The 16,729-nt window shown below is 39.1% G+C and overlaps 1 protein-coding gene across 1 annotated transcript in view; it reads right to left on the bottom strand.

Annotated features, from left to right (window-relative positions):
- Positions 1-12,974, bottom strand: part of PEX7 (peroxisomal biogenesis factor 7) — a 42,506-nt gene extending 29,532 nt beyond the window's left edge. The window contains exons 1-5 of the mRNA XM_014879080.2: positions 12,802-12,974; positions 11,412-11,469; positions 10,011-10,161; positions 5,674-5,751; positions 5,267-5,375 (exon numbers count right to left, since the gene is read on the bottom strand). Coding sequence (XP_014734566.1) covers positions 5,267-5,375; positions 5,674-5,751; positions 10,011-10,161; positions 11,412-11,469; positions 12,802-12,925 — 520 coding nt within the window. The 5' untranslated portion in view covers positions 12,926-12,974. The remainder of the gene's footprint in view (positions 1-5,266; positions 5,376-5,673; positions 5,752-10,010; positions 10,162-11,411; positions 11,470-12,801) is intronic.
- Between the last annotated feature and the right edge of the window lie 3,755 nt (positions 12,975-16,729).

Here is a 16,729-nt window from a genome sequence, read left to right as displayed (position 1 = left end):
ATTACATTTCAAAAGCTTCTAGTATAAACAGCAGTTTGGCTGAATGGCAATATGCCACAGTAACTCCACAGTCAGCTTGCCCTCTAGATGCCTGATTTGTACAACAATGTACCATGCAGTAAACTGAAGCATCTTATTCTTTTATCCCTTTAGGGTTTGGATTTCAAAATGACCATTTTTGCAAAGCCTTGAACCTTGTTCACCATGGCATTTCTCCTAACATATTAAACAAGAAAATCACCAGGAGTCAAGGAGCAAAAAGTGGACCCACACCACACACAAATGGATTGAATATAAACCTCTAGAAAAAAGTGCTTTGGAACTCATGAGAAACCACTGTCATAGCCAAACAGCAGATTATTTCTTCCATTTTTAAGGAATTTGAACAATCATAAGCATCTTTGGAATTACTTTTCTGCAAGCCCTACTCTCCAATGGCTCCTTCTTTTGCTCAGTGCTACTTCTGAGGCAGGAATGTGAGCTGAAACTTCAGAAAACTGATGTCAAAAGCCTGACAACTCCAAATTTTGGTCCAGAAACACAAAAAAACCCTCTACTGAGAAGCTGCACTAATTCAGTAAATTTTCTCTGAGTAGATGTACACCTTCCCCAGCTCATTATTTCATGCAAAATAATTTGTTCAATCATAGAGTTTTTATAATTTGAATACCAAACACAGAAAGATGCAACAAGATCACATGCCAGCCTGATCTATGACACTACAGCTTGACAATCCCTTCATTACACACATTTATCACCAAGAGACCGGTAAGCAAGAAGACTTTTAAAAGACAACTCACTAACTCAGGGCTGGCAGTAAAACAGAATATGAGATAAACAATGGTTTTTAGTTTCAACATTAAAGTCTAGCACTCAATGCAAGGGCTTACAAGAGTGGGACCTGGATTTAGAGATTCATTTGTAAAGCAGCAATGCTACAGTCATCCAACATTTTTGTCAACATAATAAAAATGTATCAGAAATTATCCCATCTTGTGGTACAAGAAAATTTTTTGCCCTGGGCTGAAAAACAAATCTTTGAGCAAAGAATACAATTAATTGATCCAAACACTAATGAATACCGACACTGTCAGGCAGATTTCAAAAGAATTTATTTCCCTTATTCATGAATCAAGATATTATTAAAATTATGTATCTGCCCTGATCAGTAAACTTAAAGACTGATTTAAAAAGGAAAGCAGCATCAAAACTAAGGCCCCGGTATTTAAGAAAATAGCTATCAGTCATTGTAAATCTGGGCTTTGTCAAATCCAAAACATTAATATTTTCATCATTTGTCAGTGTTGTATCTGTATTGAAGAATACTTGAAAATAAAGGTAAAATGGTATTTATTAAGTACTTTCTACTGTTAAAGGACAATTTACCCAGTTGATACTAAAAATGATGCTTTCTTTACAAACCACAGGACTAAGCAAGGCCTATAGCTCTGCAGTCATGGAGAATCATTTAGCAGACCTCATTAACATTTGACTAAATATTACTGTTGTGTGCATTTCTAATGTTCTTTATGAGCTTCTCACCAATTTGCTCTCTGGGTTTAAAAAAAAAAATCTACTAGGCAAACGACATAATGACTCATTAAACCCCTTTAGCCATGAGGCTGCTGTTAATGCTGTTAGTGGCTTCATGTCACTTCTTTAATGACATTTTCCACATCAGTGTGTTTTCAGTGTAAGGCAGACATTTACCAGGGCTCTGGTTTGGTGCTGCACGTACACCTGAACATCCTGCTTATCTGCTCAGAAATTGTTACTGACATCACAACAGCACTTATTTACATATTCAGAATTAACAGTTTGCTCTGTTACTATTAACTCCCAATTTAAAAAAAAAAGAAAACCATCTACTTTCTGTTTTTGGAGTATGAATGATTGTGCATGAAGATAACAGCATAGTAAAGAATCTCACACATCCCTGTAAATGTTAAATGGAAATTTATTAGATGCCGAATAAAACCTAATTTAACTGAAGCATCAGACATATATATCTTTTGCAATTCAATTGCATTTTATTGTCCACTGCAGACAAGCTCAGTTTTCTTGTATGTATTCAGAATGGAGACTTAATGAAGCAAAAAAGGCTATATCTCGTATCAAATTCTTTTTCAATTGCTTTATATTGCCATCTTAGATTTCTCATTTTCTTCACTTGTATTCTTTTTCTAATCTCATAATAGCTTGATAAAAAGCCGTATTTCAAAACCAATTATTAGCTTCAGGCCAAAGCTGATCCTTCTGAGCAGCTATTTTACTGTGGTTTGCAATTCTGTTTGGTTTTCTGCTTTCAGTGTTCACAAACTAATTAGTTACATGGAAATTAAACTTCTGCAGGATTCTATAGGGATTCAAATAAAAGCAGAAAAATGGCAGGGATGTGGCATGCAAAATTTTTTTAAACCTTCTTTCCCCTTGCTTGCTTCCTTTAAAAGAAGAAAAAGGAATGCATTGTTTTACTTTTATTTCATTTAATCGAAAATATTTAAAGAGCAACATTTTTTCCAATCTTTGGTTTACAACATACCTAATTTCTTTTACTTGTACATGTAGAATTGAAGATGCTGCAACATGAAACAGTTCATTTCTCAAGCATTACAACTACACTATTAAGAAAGTAGTAAGTACATGGTTTGAGTAGGTATGTGTGAGGTGGCTTGAGAGAAAAGGGACAGGTGTGACAAAAGAGAGAAAAAAAAAAGACACAGTCACATAGACGCCTTACAATCCCAAAGCAGTACAGACTCCTTCAAGAAAAGAATGTTTCAATAATATTTAACAACATCCAAAAAACCTATTGTTCTAAAAAGTGAAAAAAACCAAGTGAGATGAAAGGAAGTATAAAAAATTTCCCTCCAGACACATTTCAGTCACTAATTTTCAAGACAACAGAAAGATGCAAAATAAGAGACCACAAAACCACAGGTCACCCTTTCCAGCAAGTGCATCCCAAAGAAGGGAACAGCTCTAAATTTGACACAGTACTATCACATTGAGATTCAAGTTTCTCTTCAGCTCCAACTTTAGCTCAATAGAAGATGAATCATCAGTGAAATTTAGCTTTTTGTCCCATGATTTTCTGTCATCCTTACAGAGTATGCAGATCATAACAAGTTTTAAATGAGGACAATCAACCTCCTTGAACAGTTCCACTTTACTTTTATCACATACCTTGACTGACAGAGTAGAATGTCATTAAACACTAAACAATAAACTCTCTGAACATCAACTGTGTGAGATATACCTTTTCTACAAAAAGGAAATGGCATTTATACACAGAACTAGAGGGTCATAAGTCCTTCTACTATCCAGAGTCTTGCTGACCAAAGAAGTAACTGCCAATATATATTTTCTGCAGCGAAACAATCCAATCAAAACACAGGAAAATTTCAATGTAAACAATGCAAACACAGAAACCTTTTCCACATCAGCATGTTATGATGTCTATGTTATTTCACCGAAGTACACCAGACATTTTATTTTGGAAACTGTGAAAGTTCACCATCATTTTGAAGTCTTCTTCTTCCAAAATCTAATTATTTTATACCCAGAACTACACTATCAGTGTACCGATAACAGATTTTTATTTCACATCCAAGTAGTACTTAGAGAAGAAAAATACTGTGTCTTTTGTGTATGTTGTTTTTCCATCAATGAATGAAAACTGGCTGCAATTAGCTTTAGGCTCCAGTAGCATATTAGTCCCTTTCAAGCATCAAAGTAAAAATTTACAAAAGAATAGGAACTCTGTAGTGTTTTAGTTCTTCCAACAGCTGCACCCACTGAGTCACGCAAAGAACAGATCAATAGTTGTACCCAATTTAGGTATTATGACATACAGCATCTAACAATCAATGTTTCCCAAAATTGTTCAAGTGGTAATGTATTAGAAGAAAGTTTGGCTTCATATCCTAGAGGATCAAATATGAAATAATTAGTTGTATCAGAAAAGCCCTTTTTTTCATCTAGAATGCCAGAAATTTTGTATGGGTAAGACTACCATGGACAGGAAGGTTCTAAGCAGGACTTTAAAGAGAACATTATTTAGAATTTGCAAAAACCACTAAGCACTTAACCTTGACCAAATGGTACTTAGCTGGTATTTTGTAGTATATAGATAGCTGCATTTCACTAGAACTGTTTATATAGTGTACAGGGCTCAATCCTCTAAGTTTCTGTACATCCTGTTAGACAGGTATCCACCACATAAGGTGGAAAAACCTGGGCCAACATTTGGCTTTCAAGCACGACTATGTTAGAACAAATAAATATTACCCGTTCATCATTATAGCTAAACTCTGCAGGCAGAATAAGATGGAAATAGCCAGACTGAAATTTTATGAAAGACACATGTACTTTTTCATCTGACTTCCCACAGAATAGGGAATACCAGTATCTATGTGTACACACTGTCTCTCTAACTTCAGTAACAGGAAAACACAGTTATACCCATTTACTCTCATATTGATATAAGAGCCATTAAATCAGTACAGAAGTACAATAGATACGAAACCTGAGACATTTAGGCCACCGGAGTTTATCTATCAATATTTCTATTAAGACAGTACCTTACAGCCCTTTTACTTCCCAGGCAAATTCTGTGGCTCACAGCACCTCTCTCCCAGTTAATCATCAGGTGGGCTCCAGGTATCACTCCAGAGCTCTCCTTGTGCCTCTGAAGCAGGAACAGTGTTTGGAAAACACCACCACCTCACCTCTCTTTGCTTCTGTGTACACCCAACTCAACTGCAATTGTATTTGCCAGCAAGATTCATAGTACTGGCCAAAGCAGAAAAACAAAACTGATGGAACAAGACACCGAGATCTATGGAATTACTTGAAAAAGCTCAGTGGGAACTGACTACATTTCTCTCATATCTCAAATTGAGATAATTTGAACAAAAACATAGGCCAAAACACAAAATACAGTAAATAACATGATTTAGTTGTCAATAACAAGAGGGAGACAAATGGGAGAGAGCTACATAAAATAATAGAAAAAACTGCCACAAGGTCACTGCTAGAAAACTGCTGATCCTCGTTTAAATGGCCAAGAGAATGATCTACTGACTGTAACAGAACCTACAGATCCAGCTGCAGCAATACATATCCGTTTCCTTGTTCCATTTTTATGGAACAAGCGTATATAACACACACTACCATCTGCTGGACAAAGTGCTGAACTGATCCACTAACACAGAAAGTGGCTTTTGGGTTTTTGTTGTGAGAACCTCTTTACCATCAGGCTTACCTGAGGCAGATGCAAAACAACCTGGGATGTGTGGAGACCATATAGTGCTGTAAATGACCCCTTCATGGCCTTTAAAAGTGCATAATGACTTCCCCACAGCTGGATCCCACTGAATAAAGGAAAAAAGAAAACTGTTGAGATACACATCCAATAAGAAATGAAAGGGTTTCATATACTGAAAAAAAACTTTATACATACAGAAAGGACTGAACTAACTTCTTTTAAAAAAGCATTTGTATGCTTAAGCTGGTATCAACTGAGAGTTTAAGCAACCTCTCAATTAAAGCAGAATTCAGCCACAGAGTAAAAATAAAGAGGAAAAGAGAATCCATGTTGCCTCTTAACACAAAGAACAACGAGATACAAAAGAAGTCACACTTTTCACCTTCAGCAGAAAACCAACATACCAGCTTGGCTGTTTGATCCCATGAGCCAGACACCACTAGCTGCTCTCCTCTAGTTTGGCTCCAGTCAACACTGTATGCCTGTAAATGACATAAGAGAATAATTTAGAAGACGCATTAGAATACAAGTTTCAGGCTGTAGTAAATCAGAGTTTCACAAAATAGACTTGGATTTGCAGATTATATCCTAGTCAGCTGAAAACCCATATCACTAAAGGACAACAAAACTGCCAACAATGTCATTGAACGAAAATTAAAGTCAGACATTAAAGGTACATAAAGGCTAAGAAAAGTGTCTGAAAAAGTAAAGATGGGCCAAAACAGAAGAAAAAGAGACATTGTAACAAAATCCACATACATCTGCCATCATTAAGAGTCTACCACTTTAAAAGCCACAATTCAGACTCTATTTCTTATCGCTGATCCAATTTTATTCAAAGATCTAGTTTCCAATTGCTAGCCATTTCTCATTGTAAATGCCATCTCTCTTCACAGCTGACTTTGAGATTTTAGCTGACTAACAATAAATTTTCATCTTTTCCAGGTTCTATGGCACTCTTTTTTTACCATCCAAATCCTCAAAAAAGTAAAATAAAACAAATTAAAATCTCACTTTCTCTCATAACTACTCATTTCAGCTATTAAGAAATTACTTTCCACTGTGTAGTTGAAATAAGCTCCCTCTTCCCTGACAGCATGTTCTAATGCTGGATCCTGCTTTGACAGAGGATACATTAACTCCACCCTTCACTGCTGATTTTTCAGCTCTGCTGCCTCACAAAAACAAATTCACTATGATAGTTCTTCAAATTATTTAAAATCCTCAAGTCTCAAGTACAACTTCCATCTTCAAATACACATCTTAACTTGATGGAAGGTGCATTCTGTTTCGTCTGGTTTTACCTCACACCAAAATGATTCAATAAGCTGCAGTGGGACATGAACCATTTCAGTGGAAGGTGGATAAATATTAGATGAAACAGTTCATCCACTTAGCCTCCTGACCCAGTTAGAGCTCCCAGGACACTTCTCAGAAATGTGGTCACTATCAACAAGTAGGAGGTTGTTCTCCACCTGGGATAATCTAGTCCTAGCACAGCACTGGATATGGTCTCCAAGTCAACATACTAGATGTTGGGTTTGTCTTGAATAGATGGAATTGTGCATTTAACAACAGCAACCCTGTTTTGAAGGTGGAAGTGCTTGGACCTGTGTCACCAGATTTAAAAAGCAGAGAAGCTGAAAGGGAAAGAAATCCAGGAACTATCCAAGTCTTCTATGGAAAGTGTCCTGTGTGAGAATGGAAATCAAGGTAATATTTAGCTATTTCTGAGCATTTTCCTTCCTATGAAATACTTCAGTCTATGCTAGATCCAGCTTAAATGAACTGGTTTTCGTCTGCTTATCTTCCGTAAGTGGAAGGCAACCACTGCCCAGAGAAAAAAAAGCTGCTTTATCTGCAACTCTCCCTTTTCATTTTTAAGTCCTGCCTCTCATATACTGACAGCCATACTGCTCTAGAACCATTTTGTACTAACTCCCTTCCTTGAGGACCTTATAATCCAAATGTACAAGACACTGGGAGAGTACTTGACAAAAGCCATATAACCAACTGACAGGTAATTCTTTTGGGTTTTTTTGCCAAACCATACTCTTGACTTTTCTACTTTTGTTAGCTAACTGATTGTACTACAGCTCATTAAAGCATGCTCCTTTCCACTCTGACTCTTCTTACTAAAACAATAACAAAGGAAACACACTGGTACCTCTCCATAGATTCTAAGAATGAAAGACATGACAGTTCTCCAAAGTGGCTCCCTCCTCACAAATATTTCTCTCTTTGCCTTTGAATCTGTGTGATATCCTGAGCTCCACTCCAAAGCTACTGCTGTTTGGAAATGCCCCTAATTGTACCACTACACAGTATGCCTCTTTCACACAATAGCACAGTAAGTGTTTGGCTCTCATATTTATATTCAAGATTTTCCAGAGAGAAACAGACATTTGGATAACATGCACCTGTGTCACACAATCCAGGTAGCTGGTATTCAATATACTGTTGTACTTGGGATGTATCAGATCTGCTGCAGGGATAAGGCAAAGCACATCCAGGGCTCCCAGCTCGCTCCCAAGCTATCAGCACGTAGATCTGCTGAGCAGGTGCTGTGACACAGACCTGGGCACATATGGCATGCGGGGCTGGCACTGTGCAGCGCTCTGCAGCTGCAGCAGAGGCAGAGGGACTGGGGCAAACTCTCCTCCGGGCAAGAATTACAAACAGAACAGACAACAGGCTCGGGAAAAAACAAGAGATACTGTCCATTTGGCATGTGACAGGTCTGGGTAATAGGAAGTGGATGAAAAGAAGACAGTGTGAAGAACCCAGTAAGGTTCACTTTTATTCTTCTTTCCTTCTCATGCTATTTTCCAACATAAATTTACAGACACTTCAATGGAAGCTGTGTTGAGCAACTGGGAAAGACACAGCATAAATCTTAGCTGTTAATGTTTTAGTGCTTTATCTTCAATCATAAAATAAATGAACCCTATCTTATGCCTAAACAGCAGCAAGAAATGCCTCAGGCGAGATAAAAACATGAGGGGAAAAAAAAGATGTAAAAACATAAAAAAAAGCTTAAAATAAATGTTCAGGCTCACTTTACAAGACAAATTTATTTCAAGCATTCTATTATCTCACAATCCAGTGAGATTTCGTCAACACCAAAGTAAATTAGACTAATTTATTCATGAGATTCAGCAGTTGGCTAGTGCTGGAATAAAACTCATCGTCCTTTGATAATGCAAATTCACTTTTAAATTAAAAATGCATATTCTTTTTTGAGAAGGGACAATGATCTCATGTAGAAAAAAAGAAACAGATCCCTGTCAGTCATTAGCAATAATATAAAATGCAGTGACAGAACTGCCATTAAAAATGTCAGACAGGGATTAAGGATTAGGAAGGTAGTGAGAACAGTGTCTGCCAGAGTTTACCACCAATTACTAGGCAAATTCTGTCTGAGATCTATCCTTTAAGATCCTGTAGGATCTATCCTACAAGTTTATAAAGAATCAACACAAACCTTTCATATCTCACAATAAACTCTCACTCGGCCCATGTTTCTTTACAGTCTTTCTAAGCACAGTTGAGTATGTCCACCTCCCATGCTACCAGCTCAGCTACGACATAGACATAGAAATGTGTATTTCACAAACAACAGATGGTGTAGCAAACCAAAATAAACTGATTGACACAATTTCAATGAGAAAATGACAGAAACAAACTAACAAAAAAACCCTGGTACTATGCTTCACCTACATCTTCTGTAACTATTACCAGCCTTTGAACATTACCACAAAATCCTGATCACAACTAGAAACTCTCCTCTCAAAATTCTCAGTTCACACAGTAGGTATATTAAACCAAAGTAGAAAAACTACAAAGAAATAAGCTCCAGAAGATGAGATCTTGTGTAACTACAGTCACTCATCTTTTAGCTTTGTGCTTTATATCTGAAAAAATCTTTAGGTTTTTGGGAATGAAACTGAATTTCTTCAATCAGTTTTTTGACTGCATATCTACTAGATATTGATATTTACTTTTACAGAGATCAATGTCATTTAGATAAAGTATCAGTAAGCCAGTAAAATCTAGGCTGAAACTCACTGCATCTTAAGTTCAAAGACTTAACAGAAGTGAGTGGAGGGTTAGAAGGAAAGCTTAAAAAAAAAGGGGAAGAAAAATCATGTTAGGAAAGATACACGTATTGTAGTATAAATATCCTTAAAACTATGAAAATATATTTATGAACATGAATATAACATGATTCTCTACCCATACACACCGTCCCAACATTTGACTAATGTTATTTGAGTAGGATCTCACAGAAGCTATAAGGGAAAAGGATAAAGCAGATCCGAGTGCAACCCAAGTGCTAAGGATCTGCATAAAGTATTATCACTCCACAACCTCAAGAACAAGACTGATGTATCAGCTGTCTGATTTATCATCTATCAATCTATCTATCTAATAAGGCTCCCCAAAAATCACAGTGTGACTGCAGTAATTTCATACATCACACTGATTACTTAGCCTGTAAGGAACCATAAATGCTATTTCTGAATATACTGGATTTGTGTAATCAAGCAGTACCTACTACAATGTATGAATATGAACAAGAATACGTACATACATTTTGTATTCAAATTATTAATTCAAACCACAGACCCGAAAAACTTAGAAAACAGAAAGCTACTTTTGATTATAAGACTACAAATAAGTATTTTAATTATTCAAACACAAGAGCATCCATTACATTCTCTAAGTTTGTCTGATTTACCTCCAGAGTGTGCTCTTTATAGACTTGCAGTGGACCTTTGGTTTTAGCCATATCCCAGATTTGCAGAGATCCATCTCCACTACAAGTGATCAACACGTTTTCATTATTCTCACTCCAGGTCACATCAAACAGGCCATCATTCCAGTCAAAACTAAATTTGAAAAATGAAGATATTTGTCTGTGAGAAAGCACGACATAAAAGTCTGGACTAGTTCCATGGAAAGAAAGTCTTTAAATCGCCCTTTTTACCATTCTAAACAGCATTTTTACGTATTTCAGTTTCAAGTTAATCTCCTCACAATTAATTTACTTGTTTGAATGTCAATTTCTACAATTGTATGCCAGAATAGATTAACTTAAAGCATAAATGAGCCAAGGATCTTCCATATACAAAGAAGGAACTCTGATTTCAGTTTAAAACTTGCCATGCAAACAGAGGTACAGCACGCCTCAGTCTGATTTATGGTTTCTCCAGAATGTAAGAGCACTTTGTTTCTAACAACTGTGGTAAATAAAGAAATAAAACTGTGTTGGGAGAGCCCTATCCAATTCACAACACCACTATGAATCTGAGTGACAATGAAAACCCAACAGAAACACAGTAAAGAAATTACTGAAGAACTCTACACTCCCTTGAAAACGCTTTCAACACACAACAATTCACCATATGGCATCTGATGCCATATATTAGCTACTCTGTGACAGCTATCAATAACTGCAATATTATCTGATGGGAAATACGAATTTATTTACTCCCTTTTCACTGAAGTTTTAGCTAATCTTAGGTCAAATTTGATGGCACTCTGCAGTAATGATAAGGTAAAAGCATGAACATGGAACATTTTGATAAGTGTCCGTATTAAATGAAGTATTAGTCAAGTATTAAACCCCCTCCTTTCTATCCCTTCTCCTCCTTCCATCCACAACAAAATCAACCTCCTTAAAACCCTTAGAAAATTGTATCTCCTAGGAAGAACCTCCATGACTTGACGTAGCTTCCTGGTCTATTTTTAGTATAAATTAATCATAAGCACATAAATCTAGGTGTCAAGGCACTGTTCCTAAAAATCTAGAACTTAAAATTTCAAGCTAGGGCAGCGAAGCTGCTCTTAATTCATGTTGTCAGTTTTCTATAAAATGGTTTACACTACGGAAATGGTGCAAGCCAAATGATTTCCCATAAGAAAATCTATGCAAGGTAAACATATATTTTGTACTGTATGTAAATACAAATACATTAATTTCTATATAAATACAAAGACCTGTATTCAGTAGCTACTTCAGAATAGAAAAAATACTTTATATTGCTAAAAATAAACAAAAATATTTCAGTTGTGCCTGGTACTCACAAGTATACAGTAAGTTTTTCTCTTATAAAAAATAAAGATAAACCTGTATTACCTCCTGAGCAGAGCAATACCAGCTTCATTTTGTTCCAGCACTGCCAGAGTTCCACAACCTAAAACAGCAAAATGAAACAAAACATCATAACTAATTCCCCAATGCCAAAGGAAACTGGGGTGGTTCTGAGGTAGCTTCAATGTGCAAACACAAAGGGCACATGAACTTTAAGAGGCCGAACAATTATCTGCATAATTAAACATCTTGTGGTCTCATGTTCTCGAAAACAATAATTCATTTACATCAGATTGTTCTGGTTTGACTTTGTGCCTTTGGTTTTTTTGTTTTGTTTGATTTGTTTTTCCTACTCCAGTATATCTGTAGGTGAAGCTGAAAAAGACTTGCTCATAAAGCATAAAAGTGCATTTTCCCCATGGGCCTCACATGACAGACATACCAACATGGAGTTCCCTTTTGTGTTTTTGATAACACAGCAGACCAAACATTTTTTTCGCCCCTTCCTGAATGCAGTAATACAAACACAGCTCACCAGAAACCAAACAAATAATTCAGTTCTGATAAAACCACATCGGTTCTGCTTCCTCATCTGATGGGGATATTGTTAAAGTTATTCTACACTTGGAATTATTTTTTAATAATGTTTTGGGGAGCAATACTCCCACTGGAAATGAAAAAGGTGCCAGTACTGAATGCTCAGCTTTGCTCTTTCAAGAGACCACAGGGTCACCAGGGCCTGCCTGGACACTCAGGGACTAAAACAAGAACAGCTGAAGCCACAGAATCACAGAAAAATCTGAGCTGTTAAGGACCCATCAGGATCGAGTCCAGCTCCTGGCCCTGCACAGCACCATCCCTAAGAGTCACACCCGAGAGCACTGTCCAAACACTTTCCTGAGCTTCTGTCAGGCTGGTGTTGTGACCACTTCCCTGGGTAGCCTGTTCCAGTGCCCAAACATTCTCTGGGTGAAGAACCTTTTCCTGATATCCAAACTAAAACTGCCCTGACACAACTTCAGGCCATTCCCTCGGGTCCTGTCAGCGGAGAAAGTTATTTTCAGACATTTTATTCACACTGTGTACATCTTTACTACCATATTTCTTTCCGACCAAGTCAAATGAGCGCTCCTCCGCGAGGGCGCTGTGAGAAGCACCAGGGCAGGAGCGGGCTGGTCCTTGGGAAGAGGCAGATCCCGGCGGGCTGCGGAGGGCAAGGGGCTGCTCCCGCCACACCCCCGGCCCGGCCGCGGGGCACAGGCTCTGTCTCACAGCGAAACAAACGCAGCGCAAAGGGAAGTCGTCCCCAGATGCTCTGGCATTTGGCAGACACCGTCTGTCCTTCCGCACACCCACGTTTCCAGCCGCCTCCTCCTCCTTCTCCTGCCGTGAGGAGCCGCGTTCCCCGTCACCCCCGCCGCGCCGCCCCCCGCACCTGCCATGCCGTAGTACTGCGCGGCGGCGCAGGCCACGCGCCCCGGGCAGTATGGCGAGAACTCCACCGCGTACCCGTGCAGCCCGGGCAGCCGCAGGGCGCCCGCGCCCGCCGCCGTGCCCATGGCCCCCACCCGGGCCTCCGCCGAGCCGCGGAGGAGCCGCGGAGGAGCCGCCGCGCCCCCGGCCCCGGCGGAAGCGCCCGCCCGCCGGGCGGTGCCGGAGCCGCGGCGCCGCCGCCGCCATCTTTGGCCATGGCAGGAGGCGGCCGTGGGTGCTGCCAGTGCGGGGAGTCAGGGAACACCGATCCTCAAAATCGCCTTCCTGCGCAGGAGGAATCACTGCCAAATTGCAGAAACAATCCGCTCTTTTGTACGCCACGTAGGACATAGAGCAGCTCGGGGGGTGTACATCAACGTGAATACACGAGATGTTTCAATCATAAGTATGTGCATTAGCTTTCAGTTTTCCTTTTAAAAAGACCTTCTGAGCTTTTAATTCTCCTAAATTCTTGAATAGATCTGCATATTTTATCATTCTTCTCAGTATGCAGTTGTGCTCTATGGAAGTCCTTTTATGAATGAACTTTTTAGACCTGTGACAATTTCTATTCAAGTCAGTGGGAATTCTGCCTTTGAAAGGAGAGGTGAGCAGTGGGTGTTCAGGCTTAGAAAATTAATAGCAGAGCAGCAGCTGCAGCTTTTGCCATATTATATCCTATATATATATATGTATATTTCCATATTTTTGTCCCTTAAAATACAGACAGATTATTCCACTTGGACACAGACCACCCTAATTAGTCACAATCTATGTGACTAGATCTATTAGACCCATCTATGTGTTTAAAGATAAAAATGAAAAGGTATCATTTTACACTTTCAGAAGTTACAGTAAAGGCAAATTAGGATATTTAATCACAGTTACCTCATGGAACATAGTTAGGTATTCCTGGTATCTAGCCTTATATTTAAAACTAAACCTTGACTACAGAATCCATTGTAAAGCCATGAAAATATCCATTTACTTAAGCTGGCACTCAGATCAGGAATTAAGCAGTTCTATTCATCAATCTTGTAATAAAAATGAAAACAAATGTGTTTATCAAATAGCCTCCAGGATTTTAGAATAAAATCAGTTCAAATTCAGTGCAAGTGAAACTCAATTCAATGTATCCTTTGGATTACCACAGTAGTTCTCAAAGCCTCATAACTGGAAATTTATAGGCTTCATTTATTGACATCATGTGAGATCAGGTTTTTTAACCTTGGGGCAAAGGAATACCTTACAGAATTGGCTGCTCCAGGCGAAATTCAACCAGTTTTAGCGTCTGTGGAATCTTTTAACATAAATTAATCTTTTCAAAATGCAAGTTACAAGACAGTTTTCTGAGCAAGTGTTTTTAAAGTAATTGCCCTCTCTGACTGTGATATCAATAGCAATGCTTGAAAGGCCACCATTGGGGTATAATAAGTAAATTTGGGCACTGCCATTTTCAAGATGTCAGGGAGTCAGATGCTTAATAAAGTCCAGTTACTCTATGGACAATTTATCACTGAATTGGAAAGGTTTCATCAAGTGCATTTTTTCCAAGCTGGTTGATCTTTCGTAATGAGTGAAGTTCTGCAAAGAGGTTATGCAAACAGGAACCAGTTCTTATCAGTGGCCTAGCTTTGTTTAAAAGACACGATTAGAAGAATTTTCATAGACATAAAGATCAAGAAGGGGATAAGAGGTTACAAGGAAGTCCTGAGAGACTAGTTCTCAGGACTAGTTCTCAAACATTTTTTTCACAGATACACTTGTGAATTCAGGTTTTAAAGATCCACAGAAGTAGAAAGCAAAATAATACAGACAGTGAAAGTACTTGAATAGGATGGTTTCAAGGTAGAATAACAAAAGAAACAAAAACTATTTTACAGGCAGAGAAAAGGTCTCAACAAACAAAATTGCTAAACATGACTCTATTTCCTCCTCAGCCTCTGGGCAGCTGAGTAAATTCAAGAAACATGAAGGACCACCAATCATAGCACCATTTTATACACAGCTACTGAAACCAAATTATGTACCAGCCAGCTCCTTGCAGCTAACTCCAAATCACAGAATCACAGAATTAATTAAGTTGGAAAAGACCTCTGAGATGACCGAGTCCAACCTATGACTGCAGCTAGACCACGGCACTCTGTGCCACGTCCAGGCTTTCCTTACATACCTCTAGGGACAGTGATGCCACCACCTCCATGGGCAGCCCATTCCAATGTCTGATCACCCTTTCTGTAAAGAAATTCCTCCTAATGTCCAACCTAAACCTCCCCTGGCTCAGCTTGAGACCATTTCCTTTCATCCTGTCCAAAGCTGCTGGGGAGGAGAAGCTGACCCCTACCTGCCCACACCCTCCTTTCAAGGTGTTGTAGGGATCGATAAGGTCACCCCTGAGCCTCCTCGTCTCCACGCTGAACGCCCCCAGCCCTTCAGCCGCTCCTCATCAGACCTGTGTTTCAGAGCCTTCACCACCTTTGTTGTCCTTCTCCGGACTTGCTCCAGTACCTCAATGTCTGTTCTGAACTGAGGGGCCCAGAACTGGACATAGGACCCGAGGTGTGGCCTCACCAGTGCAGGGGAAGAATCCTGACAGATTCTTCCAAAACAGACGGATCCTGCGTGCAGCAGTAGATGGCAGCCATGTTCCACGTAAAAAACGAGAGCTCTCGGTTGAAGGAAAAAAAATCCCCAACTACACTGAAATTACTGTATTCCTAACACAACATAATTTCAATAAAAAAGAGGGAAAGTTGCTTAGTATGCAGTTTTAGGCTATCTTTATGCAGCTGCCACTTCTCTACGCTCAGCTCGAAGCCGAGCCCCTCGTTAGCATTAGAATAGGTGGTTGAGATGCTTACTACAGTATCTCCACTCTTTCGGCCCCAAGAGCTCTGCTCTGCTACAAACACGTCCCTCATTTCCTCAGCTTGCTAGCTGACAGCTATCTTAGGTGTGAGTTGAGCTGGTAACCATCACTGCTCTGTGCACAAATCCTTCAAAACCCTTGCTGGTCAGGAGGAACAGTAATCAGAAAGGCTCGAGTCCAAGTGTTTGAACAACTTATAAAAAGATGTTTTCTACCAAAGAGTAGAATGTGAGTTATTTCCTCATGTGCAAGGGCAGGGAGCTTAAAACACTGAAAATATTCAAGGACTGCAGTTAATTTTTGTCTGTCTTTTAGCTATTGAAACATTCCCTAGGCTCCATGCCATGAAGATTTTCTTCTGCAAGTGATTGCTTATTGACTAATAGAATCATAGGGATGTTTCCAGCTGAAATCCCCATATCATCATAAAGCCGAATGTGTTGCAGCTTTAGAAAAAGCATTTAGAATCCCAAGGTTCATTTAAGATTGAAAAACTGGCAACATTGAAAATAAACAAGTAAAGGTAGCCAAGGGGGTTGCAGTAATGAATGCAAAGGGAAAAGGCTTGCCTCATATGGCTAAACTGAAGGTTATGGCATTTGGAAGGAAGAGGCAGTTAGCATGGAGGCTTTTCCAGAAGTTTTAAAGAAAAAAAGAAGCAAGAGGAGGGAAAGACACTGGAGCAAATGAAGATTTAGACATGGAGATTTAGAAAGAAATGTGAGAATTATGGGGAAAGAGTATGAAGCAAGAACAGCACACAATCTTTACCATGCTCACAGGAAGAGGGCTACAAGGACAATCCTGACTGGTGAAATATCCATCCTGTGATGAAGTATCCACATTGTTTGGTTAGGTTTTGCTGGCTGCCACCCATGTGCACCATGCTGTAATTTGATAAGCAGATTCCCCATGTTATTACTATGATCAGCTGCACCCCTACACAATGGCCACCAGTCTCTTTACCCCCCTCCCTCCACTTCTACTTAAATATTGTTTTAAATGCTCAGCGTGACCATAA

This window comes from Sturnus vulgaris, chromosome 3 (genome assembly GCF_052056855.1).
Source record: "Sturnus vulgaris isolate bStuVul1 chromosome 3, bStuVul1.hap1, whole genome shotgun sequence".
NCBI lineage: Eukaryota > Metazoa > Chordata > Aves > Passeriformes > Sturnidae > Sturnus > Sturnus vulgaris.
Note: the sequence above shows the minus strand (reverse complement) of the source record. Positions and strands in the feature narration are given on the sequence as shown.